This window comes from Trachinotus anak, unplaced genomic scaffold (genome assembly GCF_046630095.1).
Source record: "Trachinotus anak isolate AG129_WGS33_773 ecotype Australia unplaced genomic scaffold, CSIRO_AGI_Tana_v1 ptg000013l, whole genome shotgun sequence".
In the NCBI taxonomy this organism is placed as follows: Eukaryota; Metazoa; Chordata; class Actinopteri; order Carangiformes; family Carangidae; genus Trachinotus; species Trachinotus anak.
In genome coordinates, this window is record NW_027273864.1 from 24298776 (window position 1) to 24319895 (window position 21120).

The window sequence follows — 21120 nt, forward strand, 5'->3', positions numbered from 1 at the left end:
GCTTGTTTGCAGTATTAAAAAAAAAAAAAAGTGGAATGATTTCCTCAGGTGTAGGGTGTGGCTGCTCTCTGACTTAAAAAAAAAAAAAAAAGGAGGCCCCAGGATGTCCTGGTTCCCAAGCAATCTTCAAAGGAAAGGGTTCCAAAAATGTGTTTGTCCGCTTGATCCATTTTTATCCTAGAGAGAAATAAAACAGTTTTTGATATAATAAATTCTTCAGCTGTGCAGATCACATTTACATGAATGCAATCTGTGTAAGCACACCTTCTACATCCTCTGAAAAGATTACTGGAAATTATTATTGCCAACAACACGCGACAGTTATAATCAAATCAGAAATATAATCAGCACAAACAGCATTTTATATAGATTAGGACAGGGACTCAGAAATTACAGAAGAATTACTCAAACAACAAAGGTAAACAATTATGACAAAGCTAAGAATCCTCATTGTATTAATAACTTAACTTTTAATAGATTATTGAACTCAACAATTATTAATTTTTTAAATATATTCTTAAGCTATGTCTTGTTTTTTAATGTTTGCCCTGAGGTTTTATTTTTCTTGCTCTAATATGATGTCTCTGTTTTATTTGTTTATTTTACTCTCGTTTATCCTGTGTTATTATGGTGCATTTTGATTCTATTTGAGTTTCTGTACTTTATTTGTGTGATTTTATGTAACTGTTGTGCAGAAATGTTTAATCTTTTCCCCCCATGACAAGCAATTCAGAACTTTGTTTTGAGAGTTGCTATACACTTTACTACTACTACTACTACTACTCCTACTACTACTAATAATAATAACAATTTTAAAGTTAGTTTTATAAACAACTGCCGTCCTTTTTCACTCATGTATGACTCAAAGGGACATTCTGTCTTTGGTTTGTAGTAAATGGGGATAAAATAAAATTTTAATGTACTTTTTAAACATTTTAGATTACCCAAAGTGGCATGACAATACAGACTACATTATACTATTTAACTATTTATACTATTTACATATTTATGTTCAGGCTTGATTGCGATCTAGGCATAGTGGTTAAATGCCCAGGGTTTGTAGGCCATAGCTTCATCCATCTCCACTGGTTTTGGCAATTTTATTAAATGTGTTATTTGTGCCATTAAAGCACAATATCAGCCAGGTCCTGCATTCATAGCTAATTATCTGGCCCTTTATGCCCTTTATAGAAATTATTATTTTAATTTATATCATCATCATGTGGATCTTATTCTGAAAAAAAAAGTTGTATTTGATAAAATTACCACAGACAAGTGAAGTAATGTTTCAGCACAGGAGGTCTGGTTGCATAGGATGTAATTTGAACTTGGAGGCAGGAGGGCAATTATTCAGAGGGCAATCGGGGCCCTTATGGTTGAAAGTCTCAAAATGCGTTTGGCTGAAATTACCATCAATAACCACAGGGATGTGAAAGAGCATTTCATATTGGAGCAGTTTTGAAAAACTTTTTGCTGTGAAGGGGGCAACCACAAAAACACATTGAACTGTTATCCAATCAAGTCGGTACAAATGTTTGACAGGCGTGAATACGGACCAATTGAATAACTGTAAACATGCTGGAGAGGGGCGGGATCTAGGATATCCTATGTCATTAACTCAAGGCGCTTTTTGTTCTTTCGGGATAGAAAGACGTGGAAAATTATTTTTAATTGATTGCGAAGGGTCCGGGTTTAGCGAGGATAACATTTCGGTTGGGTCAGTATAAACAAAAACGGGCCAAGTGTGGAGTTAAACCGATGTCGTCTGGTGAAAAGTTGCGCATTTGTGGGACTAAATCAGCTCAGCGGTGAGCTAGCATTAGCCTTTCCGAGACGGTTTACAGACTGGAGCGGAAGGAGTCCAGGCTCTGGGAAGAAGGGGAGAAATCTACTGGGATGCCTCACGCAAGTTGGAAAAAAACTGTATCTTGCAGTTCTGCCTGGGATCACGGCACTGTAGTCCTTAAGTATGTGTTCGCTTGACTGATATCGAGTTGCAGGAGAAATTTCATGGTGGGTTTATAACCGTTAACGTGCCAGTTAAGCGAGTTAGCCACGTAGCTACGTAGCCTTCAGTGGGAAGACATTTAAAATGGCGGAGGGTTGGCCCATTCCTTCGGCCCTTGTCTTCATGCTGTTCTGTTTGAGTGCCTGGGCCCTTGAGCCTTGTCCTGCTCCTTGCTCCTGTTCGCAAGGACTAGGTGAAGTCCATATTCTGGACTGCAACAGGAAAAGGCTGTCGACGCCTCCAATGGACGCACCAGATGGGATAACCCAAGTGTAAGTACGCAACCCGAGGTCCTGTACTTAATCTACTGCCCTGATTTGTTGCTCAACCAAGGGGTGCACCGTAACATACAGACAAACCAGATTTAGATGTATTTTAGCCACTTGACCTCCACTTCTTCAGACTTCATCCTTTGATGTTTCACTTTATTTCTCCTAGAGGCTAATAGTATATTTTCAGTATAGTAATCATTAACCCAGTCGTGGGAAAGTTAAAAAGACCATCACAAACATCCTTACTTATGCAGTCACCGTGTAACAAGTTGAACAATATACTGGATCATTAGGCTGACAGAATTGACACTCAGTTGGCAGTATACTGCAATGAATCCCACCTTCATGAAAATTATAACATTTAGTTTTTATTAAAACTTTTCCAGAGACGAGTTTACTCATGTTTATGGTCACCTTGGTGAGTTTGTAGTGCTGTTGATTTGTATTGTGGTGATTGCAATATTTGATCTTTCTTTTTAATCTAATACATAATATTAGAAATACCTCTGAATGCAGTACAGTTAAACAGCACCACCACTGCAGCCTCCTAAATGACATTTAAATAATAATCACTTCTCTGGACAGTTTTAACCAAAATACAATATTATGACCTTCATGATTTGGTGTCGGGCTTTTGCTATTGCAGTATATTAAGTTTAGCTAGGTGTACCTAATAAACTGGCAACTGAATGAAACTATCAAACTATGGTCGACCTGAGTGAATTGCTCAGAATTTGTAGTTACATTGGGAATGAGTATTTTATTCTGTAATCTGACTGAAGGAATGGATGTAAGTCTTGATCATTTAATGCCTTCATTTCAATAATGGCACAGATATGATAACAATTTTCTGTTGAACTTAATTTCAGCACCATGAATCACAACGAGCTGACTGTTGTTCCGTTTCTTGGAGATGTTTCCTCAAATATCACCTCGCTGTCATTGTAAGTACAAAATCTCCCTCAGGTTTTCTGGGCTTTCCATCACTACTAAAACAAATGGTCAAAATAAACTGAGGATTTCTTAACATGAAAACATACCCTTCTTGATATTAAAGACAGACATTCTGTATAAATACATCAGTTAGGATTACTTTAAATCCTGATTTACCACGTTGCTTTCAGAGCATGTGTCATTTGGTTTTATGTATAATCTTAACATGCTTGTCCCAAGCAATACGTTTTTATGTGGCTTATACAAATGTATTGATACTAAAACAGTGATGTTGTACCATTAGATATTGTCTTTTGTTTGCCAGTAAGCGCACAAGAAGATAATTTTAACATTATTGTGCACAATAACAGATATCTGTCTATCCTCACACTGATAGGATTTGAGTATGCTATCGACAGAGCTTGTCCTAGTAATCATTATCATGTCATTATGACTTTCAAGACCTATATCTGTTTTTTTTTTTTATATTTAGAGTCCACAATCGGATCTCAGAACTGCTGATGCATCAGCTGCAGCCATACGTTTCCTTGGAGACACTGGATCTGACGTCCAACTCCATCTCTGAGCTCAAAGTTGGATCCTTCCCCTCCATGCAGCTGAAATATCTGTAAGGAAACACCGCTCATTTAAATCTCTTTCAATCACTCATTTAATTTATTCTTTTTTTTTTCATTAATAAAGGTAAGAACAATTTATGTACAAGAACAACCTGACAATACAATAAAATTATTGTAAAATAAAACTTGACAGCATGAGAGTGCATACAGCTGCCAAGGCTGCACAATACAGAGCCAATATTTTCTATATTTTGATAATAGGAAATATCTAGGATCTAATCTAATGTAATAACAAAGACACTTGTCATACAGTAAATCAGCTTACAACTGTAGAGTAATTGTATAAGAAGGAGCAATGGGCTCTGTACAATACAACAGTAAGATGAAATAGCAGTTATAGCTGTTCAAAGTATAACAGGGTTCATATTAAAGCAAAGCAATACTGCACAGTCCATTCATTCTAGTCAATGCTAATCAAGTCAGAGCACTAAAGACACCTTGTTTTGGTTAGTTTGCTTTTGGTAAGGAAGCATCTTATTGTAGACAAACTGACTGTGTGAGGCCATCTCTTCTCTGCATACAGTAGGTGTAACTACAGAACAAACATTATTCTCCTGCCTGAGTTTGTCTTTAATGTTTCTGCTGTTTTATCTCATAGTAATTTGAGTAATAACAAGATCAGCATCCTCGAGCCTGGCTGCTTTGACAACATCTCCAGCTCCCTGCTGGTGCTGAAGCTGAACAGGAACAGATTAGCTTTGCTGCCATCCAAAGTCTTCAAACTTCCTCAGCTTCAGTTCCTGTAAGTATTGTACCATGTGTTTTTGATGCAAAGTGAAAATTAGTCAAGAAAAGCCAAGAACTGAGTGGTTTATAGTTGGCAGACAAGTCTGTGGATTCAGATTCTGTTGTAACAACTCTTTCTAAAGTAGCTGGCTTAATTTACAGTAAATCCAAATATTTTGGTAAATCCAGTGGCTCTGTTGTGTTTGTTTCCTGTTTTGTTTGCTCTTGAAGAAAAATTATGGTAACTGTCGTTGTAGTGAAATGAAGCGCAACAAGATCAAGATAGTGGACAGCCTTACATTCAAAGGGATGGACTCGCTGAAATCACTGAAGATGCAGAGGAACGGCATCAGTAAGCTCATGGATGGAGCCTTTTTTGGTCTTAACAACATTGAAGAACTGTGAGTATAGTGTTAAAGACTATCCTTTAAAATTCAACATTCAACAGTGTGTTCATCAGGAAACGTGGAGGAGTACATTATAAAACCTTTTTAAAATAGCTACTAAGACAAAGGTAGCCGGCGTGAAGTAGGGAATGAACAAAAGTGGGAGAAATGGTGAAGTTGTCCTAAAATAAAATGATTCACGTAATGACAGTTGTTTTTCCCATCTGTGTCTTAGAGAGCTAGAGCATAACAACCTAACTGAGGTCAACAAAGGTTGGCTGTATGGCCTGCGCATGCTGCGTATCCTGCGGGTCAGCCAGAATGCTGTCGGCATCATCCGACCAGACGCCTGGGAATTTTGCCAAAAGCTGGAGGAATTGTGAGTGTGTTTGCTTCATAGCTAAAATCCCCATGCAGCTAAGAGTCCCCACTTTCATTCATCAGCCGAAGGCTCTGAAATTCATTCTATGTTGCTCAGAGGAGTTACTGTTATCTTACTGCAGTAGGTTGCTGCTGTGGTTTGCCTTCCTTCAGTGGATGTGCTCGATATTGTTTTAACCATTTTGTGTAAATGTCTCATTTTGGAGTATCATTCTTGAATGTTCCATTTATACAAGACTGGTGTTGAATGAGAAAATAATTTGAACTAATCTTTATCATATTTGTTTGTTTTGTGCAGAGACTTGTCTTTCAATCATTTGACTAGACTTGAAGAGACAGCTTTCGTAGGATTAGGTTTCCTGGAGAGCCTGAACCTGGGAGAGAACTCAATCAGCCATTTGGGAGAGGGAGTGTTCAGTGGTCTGGCAAGCCTGCGTACCCTGTAAGTGCTATCCTTCGAAGACATCAGTCTAAGATATATGTCACCTCTTTGATTTAAGAAGCACAATGAAGGCCACTATTCAAAATATAACCCAGTCCTGGCTTGTTCTTGGATCTATGCATTCTCATGCAGGATGCTGACTACAGTAGGTCTACTTGTTTCACTCTTCATGTGTAGTTCTAGTCCTGTCTTGAGTTTAGAGAAATAACAGTAGAAATTACGAGTATTTTAAGTCTGCATCCTCTAATATAGTCTTAGTTGTGTTCTGATCCTGCCTGTCTTTAGTCATCTGTTTAGTCTTAGATCAAACCACCCAATGTGTAATTTCATGGAATCCTGTTCTCTTGGGTTTGCCTCCTCTGTCCTGCCATTCACTGTGAGAATCATGCTGACTTCAAATGAGCTGAAAGGTGAAAACTCTATAGGACAGTTCTGTTCACTTACAGGAGAAGGAAGCATTGGGAACTTTGTTTTGTTGCACAAACACATATAGAATATCTGAGATGCAATGTAAGTGCTGTGTCATCCATGTGAAACATGTTTAGAGGGTTATTATAATATTGCATGGGTGAAAGAACAGACTGAGCTGAGGCAGAAGCCAAGAAATGAGGATTGTTAAAAATCTTTCGTCAGTGTCAGTAGGGCAAGACTCCTCCTTTCTTTGCTTTGTGGTTTGTGGTCTTGGCTTTTTTATAGTTGATCAAGCATGGATAAAATATTATCAACATATATTAAGCTCAACAGGCAATACATAACGTAATCTACAATAAATAACACAGAAGCTGTGGCTTTGTTAGGGGGAGAAATTGTGATGTGCAAGGAAGCCCAATGTTTGTTGAATACCATTAGATATTCCACACTATTGTGTTTCCTGCAACGATGCGCCCCATATCAGTGCCAAAGATTACATGAGTTAGTTCAAATGGGGTGAAAGTCAGCTGCTTTTACATATTCACAAAATTTGTGTGCTTGCAGAACAGTAGTTTACAGTATGAGGAACATTAACACAGCCACAAAAGCTTTCAAAATCCAGGTCCAGAGTATCAGCCTAATTAGGCAAGTATGTCTTTTTCATCGTACATTTATGTGCGAGGTAAGAAGTGTTGAGAAGAGAGGAAGCTGTGAACTCATTATCTGCCTCACAGAGTCCCATTTAAGCCACTGGGCTGCAACGAGAAAGGGGCCATATTTGGGAGGCTGCCCGTCCTGGGAGCTTTCATGGGAAAAGGGAATTGGAGAGTGCTGCAGTTCTTTCATAGGTACCCAGGCATGAGGAAAGAGAAACAAAAGAGCTCATGACCCATCCTGTAAACACAAGGCCTCTCTGGGTTTCCAGTGGACCCATGAACCGTCCCAGTGCTAAACAGAGCCAATTAATTTCCCTGCATCAGAGCAGCAGGGGCAGCGAACTGTGACACGCTGTGCAAGTATGGTGTCTTAAACTGTTAGTCTCTTAACTGAGAGTCACTGCCACTGACAACCACAGTGGAGATGATGTGCAATCTGTGTGGTCTCACAGGAAAAAGGTTTAGATTTTGAGTCCGTGTAGAGTGTTTTTGATATCTATTGCCTCTTCATTTTTCAGAGATATCCGCAACAATGAAATCTCTTGGGCCATTGAAGACTCCATTGGTGTATTTGATGGAATGAAGAAGCTGAACACACTGTGAGGATGCTTTCTTTGTTCAGATAAATAGATAAATGGTTGTGAAATGTCATGCATATAGAGAAATAGAGCGCTGTTCTAGATACTTGGTTATATACAGCTTTTCTGGTGAGAAATGTTAAGGTGCAACTTTATATAGATCGGTATGGTTGTACTCTTTTGTGAAATTGTTCATTGAGTTTATTATAACTACCATTGTAAGGCAGGTGGTTCCAGGGATCAGTAAAATTTTACCCAGGAGCATCATATAAAATATATTTCTTTTCCAGAATCCTGCAGCGGAACAAAATCAAATCAATCACTAAGAAAGCGTTTGAGGGCCTGGAGGAGCTGGAGCACTTGTGAGTTAAACCACTGCACAATCCTTTTTCTCCACAGTCTTGCCTGTGTCTCAGTAGGATCTGTTGTTATTGTTGAATGATTAAAGATAGCAGAAGGCTTTTATTACCACTGTGCTGCTGTTGTCTTATGCCTGTGAAGTGGAGTGCCATTTTGATCGAATCACATTGTAGGTATGTCTAATCCATATTTTGTCCCCTCTGCAGGGACCTCAGCAAGAATGGCATCATGTCGATACACCCAGAGTCATTGTCCCATGTGAAGCTCAAAGTGTTGTGAGTAGACACACAATTAAACTTAGAGCACTCCTAAGTACATTTGGAAGCCAGCTTTTCCCTTTGTTAATATTGTTCCTTCATCATCGTTGTCTTCATTAAAAAGGAATTATAATGATTAAGTACTAGTTATGTGTCACAATTATACAGTTAAAGGAAGAAAATCTCAACCACTGAAATGTGACAAGTTGTTGATTTACTGCAGCTTTAGTACTGAATGAATAAAAGAACACTGTAACTTTACTTTTCTAGCTGTTAACCCCCGTCTTTTGGTAATGATGTTTGAAAATATATGTAACTGCTGAGTCACTACATTGTTGTCTTACCAAAACCATACATTTATTTGCTTGGACAAGCAGAGGTTTCTAATTCAGCTCTTGAGTTGCACCAACGTCTGCTTTGTTAGAGGAGCTGTCTCTCCTGTCTGTGAGGAAAGACGGTGGAGATGTTAAGTCTTGACTTTTTGAGCATTTGGTGAGCCCATCTTAGGGGTGTCTCTCAAGCAGTGGCCGTCGAAATACACCAGCAGCTGTCAAATGCAGAAAATGTGTAGAATATAGCACTATTTCTTGGTGGGTGGATAGAATGGCTTTGCCTGTTAACTTAGCTAGAGGAGCATAATGGCAACACCCTTGTAATTGAATTTTATTATTTTAGGACAAAGTATAATAAACACAGGCTCCTGGAGGTGCTTTTATTGCATTGAATCCAGTGTCCTACCATGATTAAGATAATACATACATTGCATTAATGCCTATATGACGGTTACCATGGTCCAGCAGCTGTGTTGGGTATATTGTGTTGGTGTTTTTAGTTGTTGTTTTTTTTTAAATTATATTTTCCAGCAAATTTTACAATCACTCATCTCATGCTTCCTTCATTACCTTTCTGTCCTCAGTGTCCTTAACACCAGCAGCCTTCTGTGTGACTGCCACATGCAGTGGTTGGGGCCTTGGCTGACTGACAGTCAGTTCCAGCAGTCTGTCTCTGCCGTCTGTGCTCATCCTGCAAATCTACTTGGTCGCAACGTCCTGTCCATCAGCCCAGAAGAGTTTGTTTGTGGTCAGTCCCTTTTTTGTGTTTGTTTAATTGTTCCCAGTCTGATCCAGTTCAGATATTCCTCAGTCAGCACAGATGGGAAAAAGTTTGTTGGTGTAAATAGAGAAAGGACATTAGGTTTTCATTCTGTGGCGTGTGGAAATCACTGAAATGTATGGTGGATAATTACAATATGTGTTGCACAATAAACACATTACTTCACAGTGAATGCTTGATTCAGAGGTTCTGTAAACCTCAGTTGCAAAAAATGGCCTAACAGATTCATCAACATGTTCACCTTCCTGTATTTGAATATTTCATGTTGAACACCAACTAATATTTCACATTTTGGTTGATAAGTCTGCTGTAAAGTTATAGATTTTCTAACTTAAAAATGTTATGCCTTCTGTCCCTGCTGCTCCACAGATGATTTCCCCAAGCCTCAGATCACAACTCACCCAGAGACGTCTGTGGCACTGCGGGGGAACAATGTGACTCTGAGCTGCATTGCCTCCAGCAGCAGTGATTCGCCAATGACCACAGCTTGGCGGAAAGATGGGGAGGTGCTGTATGATGCGGAAGTGCAAAACTATGCCCAGTACCAGGAGGGAGAGCTGATCTACACCACTATGCTTCACCTCCTCAATGTCAACTTTACTGATGAAGGGCGGTACCAGTGTGTGGTCTCCAATCACTTTGGCTCCAACTACTCCAACAGGGCCAAGCTTACTGTCAATGGTGAGGATGTTTGCCCATTTCCAAAGAATGTGATCAATGATTGTCAGTGGGGCTCATTTGTTTGTCATTCTCTTGCTCTACAGTCTTTCACTTCTTTGAAGTTTTAAAGAGCTGTTCTTGACAATCTAGTATACACTGAGTTCTGGTGGATCTGAAAGACGAGTTTCTTGTACATTATTTTATTCGTTTAGTAAGATTGTGTCCTTACTAAGTGAACAACGTAGTGACAGCCAGAAAATTTAAGACGGTACAACCCTAAAGTTTATGCAACTACTGTTTGATCCCGGTCTGACACAGATATGTCTCTGCTTCTCTGTCCCACCTTTTTCTTTCTTTTTTCTATCTTTCAGAGCTACCCTCTTTTCTTAAGACTCCCATGGACCTGACAATCCGGACTGGGACTATGGCCAGGTTGGAGTGTGCTGCCGAAGGCCATCCATCACCCCAGATTGCTTGGCAGAAGGATGGAGGCACTGACTTTCCTGCGGCCCGAGAGCGAAGGATGCATGTGATGCCGGATGATGACATCTTCTTCATTGCTAATGTGAAGACAGAAGACATGGGAGTGTACAGCTGCACGGCACAAAATGCAGCTGGCAGCCTGTCGGCAAATGCTACTCTGACTGTCCTGGGTGAGTCACCCACCTGATTAGTAGAGCCTATTACTGATGTTTTAGCACTGGATCATCTGAGCCACACTGCCTTTAATCTTCACATACTCTTATTTAATGTTTCCTTTGTTTTTAATGTTTTAAGATAGTGACAATTCAAATGCATAACTGTTAACCACATTTCCTAATGAACGTGTTTATTAGATTTGAATGAAAGTATGAGCTGGTACATAATCAATGACACGGCCAGAGTGGCAGGGCTTGTGATTGAGACTTACACATCCAAGAAAAAAGTTTGTTATTCTAAAAATAACAAACTTGACCTCCCACACATCCATCTAAACATATTGACACAAATGTCACTGAGATAATCCTTATTAAATCAAAAATCGATGAATCCTCTTCTCCTCCAGAAACTCCATCCTTCATGCGGCCGCTAGAAGACAGAACAGTGGCCCGTGGTGAAACTGCTGTGCTTCAGTGCATAGCTGGAGGCAGCCCCGCCCCCCGTCTCAACTGGACCAAAGATGATGGACCTCTGGTGCTCACAGAGCGCCACTTCTTCGCTGCTGCCAACCAGCTCCTCATCATAGTGGACGCTGGTCCTGCTGATGTTGGGAAATACACCTGCATCATGTCTAATACTCTGGGAACAGAACGTGGCCACATCTACCTCAGTGTCTCGCCATCACCAAACTGTGATACGGGTGCGGGGTACGACCAGGACGGTTGGACCACTGTGGGCATTGTGGTGATTGTGGTGGTGTGCTGTGTGGTTGGAACCTCGCTGGTCTGGGTCATTGTCATCTATCACATGCGCAGAAAAAGCGAGGACTACAGTATCACAAACACAGGTCAGCAGCGTAGACAATAAATATGTCTTATTTGAAGATGTACCCATAAGGGATGGTTGTTTGGAGACCATGAAATATGTCTATGGGGACAGGACTTTGTTGTGAGAACACGTTTCACAGAACTCGGTACTGTGTAACAAAATATGTCTCTGTATGTTCCAGATGAGATGAATCTGCCAGCAGACATCCCCAGCTACTTGTCCTCTCAGGGCACTTTGTCAGAGCCTCAGGAAGGCTACAGTAACTCTGAGGCTGGCAGCCACCAGCAGCTCATGCCTCCCCTCTCCAATGGATATGTCCATAAGGGGACAAATGGTGAGTGTACTTGCTTTTAATATTTGACATGTTTGGTTTATCATAATCACGCTATGTATATTATGATCTTGATATGATGAGCTTTGCTTTTCTTGCATGAAATGAACACACAAGAGTCTTAAAGTAATCATTTATGAACTGCATATATAAGTACCTGTAATACCCTTGATGTAAAGATTTATATTGTGCCTTTTGTTGTCTTGTAAACTTTCAGTATAATGTACATTTTCGATACAAGGCATTGTAATATTCCAATAATTTAACAACAAGTAAAGACGGTGTACATGCGGAAGTCGGTGTCCATTAGTTTGCAAATAAGTGACTTTTGATTCTCAATAGTTTCTGGAAGAGACTGACTTGTGTCTGTTGATTATGGGTCACATTTCCACATCATTCTCTTGTGAATTTTAATCTAATGGGTTAGATTATGTCAACATTTCAATCACAAGAAAGCAAAGCCTTTTATGTTTTCATTACAAAGATTGCAAGATTGTTCTGTGATCATGAGAGATTAAACGCATGAAGATCTGCTACTGCACGTCCTGCCTTTCTTACGAATCACTTTTAACTAATAATAATAATATGACACCTTCATGTTCCTTAGGTTCTTGTATCTGCTTTGATGTTTGGGATCTGAATCCTGCTGCAGTGAAATACTGACTAATAATCATGTCTGTCCCAGGTGTGTGTTATGGAGACACGGGCAGTGAGGTGGAAACTGAGGGGAATGGCATGCTGCACTGCAGGGTTGGCTCGCTGTTCACTGCCCGAAGCAGCTTTCACCCTGGGGAGCCCTGTGAGGGACTAGCTGGAGTCCCCACAGGTTAGTGTCAAGTACACATGAACAGTCATGTGATTTTTATTTATTTATTAAGGGTTTTTTAATGCATTTTTAGTGGTCACATGTTTTTCCAAGCTTTTTTTTCCTATGTCTGAGGAATTGTGATATCTTTGCCTTTCACTAGGTCCTGTAAATGTGTGGACCTATTCACATTAAAGTGTAATGAGGTTGATGGGCTTTTCATATGTATGTGTATATATTTTAATTTTATTTCAATAGAATTGCAATTGATCAAATTAAGTAAGAGAAAATGCATACTATATATATACATATAGATAGATAGATAGATAGATAGATAGATAGATAGGCAGGCATTTTTTTTTATTTTTTTTATAATCATTAGTAACCAGTTGATTACACTAAGTGTACTTGAAAGGCTTTTTCCCACTTCACACTGACAACAAACACCATACGTACACATCTTTCTTACCAGGTGGTGCAGGTCCGCTGGTCATCTGCTCCGACTGCTATGACAATGCCAACATCTACTCTCGCACACGGGAGTACTGCCCCTATGCCTATCTGGGGGAGGATGACCCACTGGACAGAACTCTACCAGGCCTGAAGGGGAGCTTCAGCGAGCGTGCCCAGCATGAGGACGCAGCACTGGAGAGCCTGATTAGCAACCAGGACTCCTCGGTCTTTCTCACCTCTCACGACAAAAGGTTGAGCAGTCACACACCCCCGGAGCACTACACTAATGGTGAGAAAAACACAAATTCCCTTTTTTTAGAGCAAATATGTGACACCATATTTAGTCTAGGTGTGAACTATCATGTGCTATGTGCTGCCTGCTGAGGTGGTTTTGGCTTTTGTGGCTGTTATGAATCTTGCAGATTCTCAGGCTGGTTTGCTCTTACCCATCCCTTTATATACTGTACTGTATAAACTGAAGTCATTAATTCATTGAAGCCAGCATTATACAGAAGTAAGCTTTCCCAGTGAACTGGTAAACCCAGTTAGAGATATTGATCTGTTTTGGGACACAAAGGATTGTTATGAGGGTTGTTCAGGAGATGAGAGAATACCTGCAGGCTGAAGCTAATGTTAGGGTCTCTGTTGAGAGGAGAGACAAATGTGTAGAAGTTAGCCTGTCAAACTACATTTATACAAACTAAAAACTAGCTACTTAAATGTGGTTTATGTATAATCAAAAAGTATGGAGCTGCAATTTTTGCTACAGAGTAATTCGCCAACCTTTTTTGTATAAGTTAAGCAAAGAAAGATGCCCATCAAAAATATCTTGGAGCATAAGGGGCTATCTTGAAATTGCTGGTTTTTATTCAACCCAGTCTAAATGAATTCAAGTTACGAGGATATAAAACACTGAAAAGCAGTATATCCTCACGTTTATGGAAATGGAAACAAATAATATTTGGCAATTTTGCTTGATAAAGTACCTCAACATTACATTTACCAATTTTGCAGATGCTTTTATCCAAAGTGACTTACAGTAAATCACTGAATATTATAACAATAATAATAATAATAAATAAAAAAAATAAAAAAAGAAGTATGTGGTTGAGAATCAGTTGGAGTGGAGGGTAAACTTTATTGCTTCTGTTGCCATCTTTGCAGATTCCCTTAGCAGGTCATTCTGGGGAGAAGGGGAAAATCTGTCCTCAAAACCCCAACCAGGAGCATCCCAGCACCCAGTGACTGTTCACAGGACACCTCCTCTGACTTCCACTACAGATGGGGCACAGGAACAGAGCGAAGCAGAGGTGGACTACTTCCCCAGCCAATGCACACAGGACCACAGAAGTGCCTCTAATAGGACTAACCCTCAGGAGCATCCTGCTCCCACATAGGTCCTTACACTCCACCCACGTTCTGCCTCTGACTCCTCGTCGCTGCACCCCATCCCCCTTCACCCACTACCTCCAAAGAGACTCCTCACATTCTGCCAAAGATGCTACTTGTATGTTTACATTCCCCTTTTACTCAAGAGGACATGGTAACATTCTCCACTGTGGAAAGACTGCTGTGTCAGGCTGGAGAAATGGACCTGTGATTAAAGTGACCTCCTCGACACGTCCACCTCTGCAGGACCCCTCTCTCCCACATCCTCCACCACTCTTCTTTTTTCTCTTTGTAGAGAAAGCTATGAATGTATGTTTTAAAGAGCCATGTTGGATGGGATTGACCCTGCTGCTGTGGAGATGAAATTGTATGCCAGTGCACTAGACATTGGTAGTTTGTTTCATCATTCCTGGTACAGATATGTGTTGGAACGGCCAACATGACTTTGTTAGAAATTATAAACCTGCTCTTCCCAACTGGGGAATACGGGTTTAAATGGGGGACAATTATAGTTCCCTCACCAGCAGATTGTGGTGGTTATATAGGTAAGAACCTTGAAAGCGTATGTCCCACATTCCCACAGCTATTCTGACTGACTCTAAACTACCCTATCTAATATCCAGTTATGCAAATTCCAGAGACAGTGACACCAAAATGTGGTGCATATTATGAATATATATGAATATATCCTATATCATCTTTATCTGATCTTGTTTTTGTCCTATGTCAAACACAGTCATTAATTCCTTCACTTTATATCTTCATAATGATAAGCAGTTTGGGGAGAAAGCGTACAATTTTTTTTGCACATGTGACAATCATGGTTTTGCTGTCTATTTTCTTATGGTTGTCTGGTAGATGGCCTTTTTAACAAGCATTCTCAGTAACCTCAATCAGATGACATTATGGTTTATATAAACAGTATGCACTGATTTGTTTTCCCTTCTTCTCATGTCTTTCAGGCACTTAATTTAAAGGTGGTTATTATGCAATGCGCATGTCGTTTTACATTGTGGCGATTTATTATCACAGTTTTTTCTCCAACGGTTCATGATCCTTCCATAGAAATTGATTAAGCCTAGGTTTTCACTTGGGACTGTGAAAAATGAGAATGTATTGTATTATTTTATGTATGTATGTGTGTATGTATGTGTGTGTACATAAGGCTAGTTATCTATTAAATTCCACGTCCTACTAGTCCATTTGCAGAGAGGTTTGAGACGTAAGCTGCAGTAACTTTAAAAAACATTAAGCTTATTAATTTTAATCTTTTATTGTCCCAGTGTTATCCAGATGTTTTGATATACATGTTGGTTCAGGTAACAATATAACACCTTTTCTTCTGAAATGGGTGTTATTTTGCTCATAACTCAAAGACAGTAATCAAACAGCCTCTAGCTTCAGCAAACTGTACTTTTCCCAAATGTCAGCTATTACAATGCTTTGAGGATATGAAAATGAAAACGCCTCTCGTGTAAAAGAATGTGGACTTGTTTCATCAGGTTTGATCTATAGTTGTCCTTCAAAATCCTCTTCATTATTGCACTTCAGAAAAACTTTGATGTGATTGGCTTTGGCTTTGTTGTGATGCTCAGAAAACTTGTGTGCTCAATATACTTAGCACATTACGCTTAGTTGGCAGTTTGTTAGGAACACCTAGCCAGAACTGATGCAATTGAATACAACAGTACTGCAATAATAAATCCTCCTTCATGAAAGTTATAATGAACTGTTTGTTGTTGAAACTCTTTTAGAAAGGTATTGATTCAAGTGTATGACCAAGATGTTAATTGTGGTGCTGTTGAATTGAATTGTGTTACACATACCGGAGAAACACGTCTACATCATTCTCATTTTTTAAAGATGTGATGTCTCACGACCATTTCACTTATGTTGCTGATCATTACTGCTACTTTCTGCTCTTTCATTGTTAACAAAGGAAGGGTTTTCCATGCTCCTTTACTTCCTCCTTTGCAGTGGTACAGTGTTCGAGGGTACTGAATTCAGACACTAAAAATCAGTAATGCTGAACAGTTCATGTACAATGCAAACGTGTGATGGTGCAGCTTGAATGCTACATTTTCGATGTAATCTCACAAAATGTGACGAAGCCAAATGAGTTGCTAGTTTTGATCAGTAATTACTCAAAATTACAAACACTACACGTATATGTGTTAAGCAGCAAATGGTACCATTCCAACTTCACCTCCTCTGTGGTACGTGCAGATATAATTTGCATGCCGTTCTTGCACTCTTTCAGTTCTAACATGTTTTCATCTTTTGTCTGTCAGGTTTCCTTTCATTACCAAATGAGCACATCCCAAGCCTATTCCTCTGAATGTGGTATTAGCTAGAAAGATAATTATCAAGTGGTTTTGCCAAAAGCAACTTGACTTTCCCCTAGTCCCTCTGTTTTTCGACTCGCTCCTTGCTTCAGTGGAAGCAGATGTTTGTGGTTTCTTTTTATTTTCTGACTTTGCTAAAGGTCAATTTCATGGCCCTTTGGAGTGACAGAGAAATTAAAATGAAAACCTGCAGTGATAAGTTATCCTAATGGAGTTACCTGTCTGGGGGGCATACATCGATTCAATGTTCAATACTTTCTGCCAACACGGTGTAACTTAATGTGCATTTGTATTGTTTTTCTGAACGTCCTTAATGACTTTATACCAAAGTTTGGCAGTAACTGCTCTGGCAATATCCAATGCTGCTTTTTTTATATTGTTGAAGTTTTGCATTTTGTTTTCAGTAGTATTTTTGGACCTTGTTTACCTGTACATTCTGTAAAGCATGTCTAAAGAGCCTTTTTGTTACGTAGCCATTACTCAAACATTAAAGATGAATTCTGATAACTTGGCTTCTGTCTCGACACCTGTCTTAAGTTGAAATAGGATTATTTTCATTATCGGTCAAGATGTTTCCTTGATTGGCTGTTTCATCTGTAAAATTTCAGAAACGGGCCAATCACGGTGTTTCAGAGGCCAAGGTGACATTAAAATAATTAGCTTTGTCTGACTGACAGTCAAACCCAAAGATATTAATGTTACAATAATTAACAGTAAGGCAGGAAAATCTCACAATTCTGAAGCTGTAACAAGCAAATGTTTCACATTTTTGCTTGACAAATTACTGAAATGTTCAATTGTTTATCAAAATAGTTAATTTTCTGTCAACTGATAAATCAGTTAATTATTTTTGGTGTCTGTCGTAACAGAAAGTGAGCCGACAGAAAAATGAGAGAAAATATTCTTGCAGGATTAGATTTAGGTTGCATGTAATTCCACATGCAGGGGTCTTAACCACAAAATGATTTCCGGGCACACCACAAGGCCAAGCCATCTGTAATCTGGATTTAGTCATGTCAGACCAACACAAAACCAGCTAATATCAGCCTTAAAAAACTGTTAGTCCATCATCAGTCCTGATGTTAAGAAAAAGACCTCATTTTTTAAAATCTCTCCTACATAAATCCAGCAGCATCCCAGGAAACATGTGATGGGTGTTGAATCTCACAGGGCTTCAGCCTGCAAACGTCTGCAGTTTGTTTGCATCTGCGCTCCACTCTCCAGTCCCCATCAAAGACATGATAGCATTGTTAATCATTCTCTATAAACCGATGAATTATGCAGCGCAGTAGCAACTCAGTATTTAAACAGAGACTTCTAATGCATCACACCCCGAGAACAGAAACTACAGCTGCTTCATAAAAACTACAAAAGGTGTGTTTTCCCTGTCTCCAGTTATAAAGTGAATTCATTGCATGGTGCTGACTTCTCGGGTATATGACTGCTCTGTCAATCAACTTGTCCAATTGTCAAAATCCATCATGCTGTACTGGAGAGGTTTTGGCAAAAGAAAGCTGTGCATCATCTGCAACATGCTGTGTGAAACACAGACTGGCTATCCTGGCAGATAAAGTGACATTTACAAGGTTTAATAAACTTTAAAACCACTTCAGGGCCCGCATCGTCATGTTTTTACTAAGTTCTAGTAACAGGAAATAAATAATACAAAGAAAGGATCTGTTATAACTCATACACAGTTTGATGCCAATGCATATATGATATGTAAATGAATGAGCTCATGCAAAACCTGTGCTCTCAGGCCATTCAGCATGTGGGCCTTTGCATGTAGGTAGATGAGAGCGAAGTTCCCCCTTGGAATAAAAGGTCAGATTTACAGCACTGGACCTACTTAATGTATGTGCTGATGGTTTATGCATGAACTCAGTAATATGCGCAGAAATAAAGGCCACTGCATTTCCTGAGCCAACAGTCGGGAAAAACAAAGCTGCAAAGAACATTCAAGTGATAATTAACGATTACATTAATTCAGTCACTGCCTTGTAGAGCACGCATGGACAGATGCTGTTGAATGCAACCAAGCGGGGTAGTGCGCACTGTAGGTAAGCAAGGACCTGAGGGAGGGAGGAACTAGAGCAGTAAATTGTATGAAGTGCTCTGCCTGTGTCAGTAGGTGGCGCTGTGGAGATATTAATGATGGTCACCCGGAATTTCCTCCCCAATAATACTTACCTCACTATACAAATTAGGAGTCTTAATTAGGTGTAATTTGTTTTGCACGCCTAATATTGGGATTACATGCTCTGTGTGTTTTCAGTGAGTGTTATATGTTACGCTTATTCCGCCTAACATGCGAGATAAATGTTTTTTTTTTTTTTTTTTTTTAAATGCTGATGAACATTTTATTTTAGACAGGAACTAAGATGAGAATAAGTTACAGTGAACATTATTGGACTGATAAGGAATTTTTCATTTAGTACCACGGCACACCGGAGGATGGAGCCCGCATGAGAGTATAGAAAACACCGCCGCCGCCGCCGCCGCTGAGCGTAAAAAGGGGCGTTTCGGAGCTTGGCAACATCTCTCGTGGCGGTGCCAGGTGTGTTCAAACCTGTAGCAGACAAACGCTCTCAGATGTCCCCCCGCTCAGTCATCATGGGCTGGATCTCAGCTGCATTAACCGCCCATCGGTGAACGCTGCCGCCCGTCTGTTAGCCTGCCCACAGGTATGAGGGATTTCTCGTTGACGCACTACATTTCGGCGACAGACGCTCCACAATCTACCACCGAGTGAGTGAAATACTCTCTGTTTACATTTTGTCTTGACTACTTGGCGTCGGCGGCTCCTCCGGAGGCGAAGCAGCGCACTGATATGGTTCCAGAGTAGCAATGGAGAGCATAAAACCTTGATTGTTCCCTTTTTTTTTTTTTTTTAACCATCTCGCCGCTATCAAGTCCCCTGTTTTACGCACAAGGAGCGCTTGGAATTACTGCGACCAAGGCAACTGTACGCACACCGGAGCACGGACCCGTGGGATGACAGACCTCGGCGGCACATTCACGGGTGAAGAGCAGCCTCATAAACGTCAGGAAGATGACATACCCAGCGGGTCGGGAGAATAACTCAGGAGGGTTTATTAGGCCGCGTCACTTCGCGCTCATTTAACAACAGCAAATCGAGGCGACTGTAAACCAGTTAGATCGTTCGTTGTTTATTTTTTTTAAAAAAAGGGAGTAACCATGTCCAGAACACTAAAGAAGAAGAAACACTGGTCCGGTAAAGTGGTGGAGTGCGCCGTGTCATGGGGGAACCTGGGGGACTTTGGCTCCGTGGTGGAGGTTCTGGGAGGAGCAGAGCTGGGACAGTTCCCCTACCTGGGCCAGATGAAGCTGGACGTGCTGGTGTGTCACGTCGGGAAGCTGCCCTACTACGGGGACGTCTTGCTGGAGGTGAACGGGACGCCAGTCAGTGGACTTACAAACCGTGACACCCTGGCTGTCATACGCCACTTTCGGGAGCCGATTCGCCTGAAGACAGTGAAACCAGGTGCGTCCCCTGCTTTCTGTTCCCAGCGCTGCTGCTGCTGCTGCTGCTGCTGCTGCTGCTGTGTCACCTGAGCTCTGTTTGTGAGATGAGACTTATGATATGTTGCATCCTCTAAACAGAGAAAACCTCATGATCGTACACACACCCACTAATGTGAGGATCAACTGGCATCTATTAGTGCCAGTCTACGGTCGCAATACAAACATCGTAAATAGCCCTAATTAATATGCACAAATCAATCATACATGGTTAAGATACATATATAGATTCATTCTTAAAGACCCCTTCCTCATATAACTTGTATTGGCTTTACATGTCTTCCTGTGATGTATAGATGTGCACGTCAGCTAAAGTTGACTTTAACCATTGCAAAGTAGAGCACGAAAGGTGAATAAAGTGAGTTTAGTTGTGCCTACACATCAACACACCCCTGCACATTTCCTGAAGGACATCCCAGACTTCTGTCCCACAACATCTAATTGGCCTGTTCTCTCACCCTTCCCTGGGAGATCAAGTTGTGATAATGGTAATAATGGCATGTAGCCCAGTTGGAGCCTTCTGGGCTAAGTGCACTTACATGCATAGAAATAAGGCCTAATTACATCCGCCATTATTCAGACTACTCTGCTGCCCACTGGCCACAGCAGTGAGAGTGGTTAGCTGTGTTGTATCCCATGGTCTCATCGTTCCACGTCCGGCTCTCCAAGGATCCTGGCTGCAACTTCCAGACACTGATAATGAGGTCTAATAGCTGTAATGGCATGGTGATGCTGCTGTCTGTGCCGTACTGGTTCTGACCCAAGGGCTTTAGTGGCACTGGAGTGAAAGTGGTGTGTCTATGTGCACAGGAGATCGGCCTCACTGTGCTGATACGCTGGAGCTGGAATGTCTAAACAACAACTGAGACTGTACAAGAGGTTACATCAGCATCAGCAGCTGAGTCCCAGCACCTCAGGGCCAGGATCCCTGAAGATCAGCTGTATTTGTGCACATGCTTACTTATG

At 40.6% G+C, this 21120-nt stretch overlaps 2 protein-coding genes across 3 annotated transcripts in view; both read left to right on the top strand.

Moving 5' to 3' along the window:
* Nucleotides 1–309: 309 nt before the first annotated feature.
* lrig2 (leucine-rich repeats and immunoglobulin-like domains 2) lies at nt 310–17123 on the top strand. Its single transcript, XM_071495292.1, has 18 exons — nt 310–2280; nt 3150–3224; nt 3707–3841; nt 4450–4593; nt 4835–4978; nt 5199–5342; nt 5643–5786; nt 7372–7452; nt 7722–7793; nt 7998–8066; nt 8965–9128; nt 9531–9842; nt 10193–10474; nt 10867–11307; nt 11470–11622; nt 12305–12445; nt 12897–13166; nt 14042–17123. Exons 1-18 carry the CDS (start codon nt 2093–2095, stop codon nt 14272–14274), a joined length of 3192 nt encoding a protein of 1063 aa, XP_071351393.1. The 5' UTR covers nt 310–2092; the 3' UTR covers nt 14275–17123.
* A 1851-nt stretch (nt 17124–18974) lies between these two features.
* Nucleotides 18975–21120, top strand: part of magi3b (membrane associated guanylate kinase, WW and PDZ domain containing 3b) — a 121997-nt gene continuing 119851 nt past the window's right edge. Inside the window, exon 1 of one of the 2 annotated variants that reach the window (XM_071494066.1) lies at nt 18975–20116. In XM_071494066.1, the coding sequence (XP_071350167.1) occupies nt 19810–20116 (307 nt within the window). In that variant the 5' untranslated portion in view covers nt 18975–19809. The remainder of the gene's footprint in view (nt 20117–21120) is intronic. The other variant, XM_071494065.1, reaches the window with a different exon arrangement.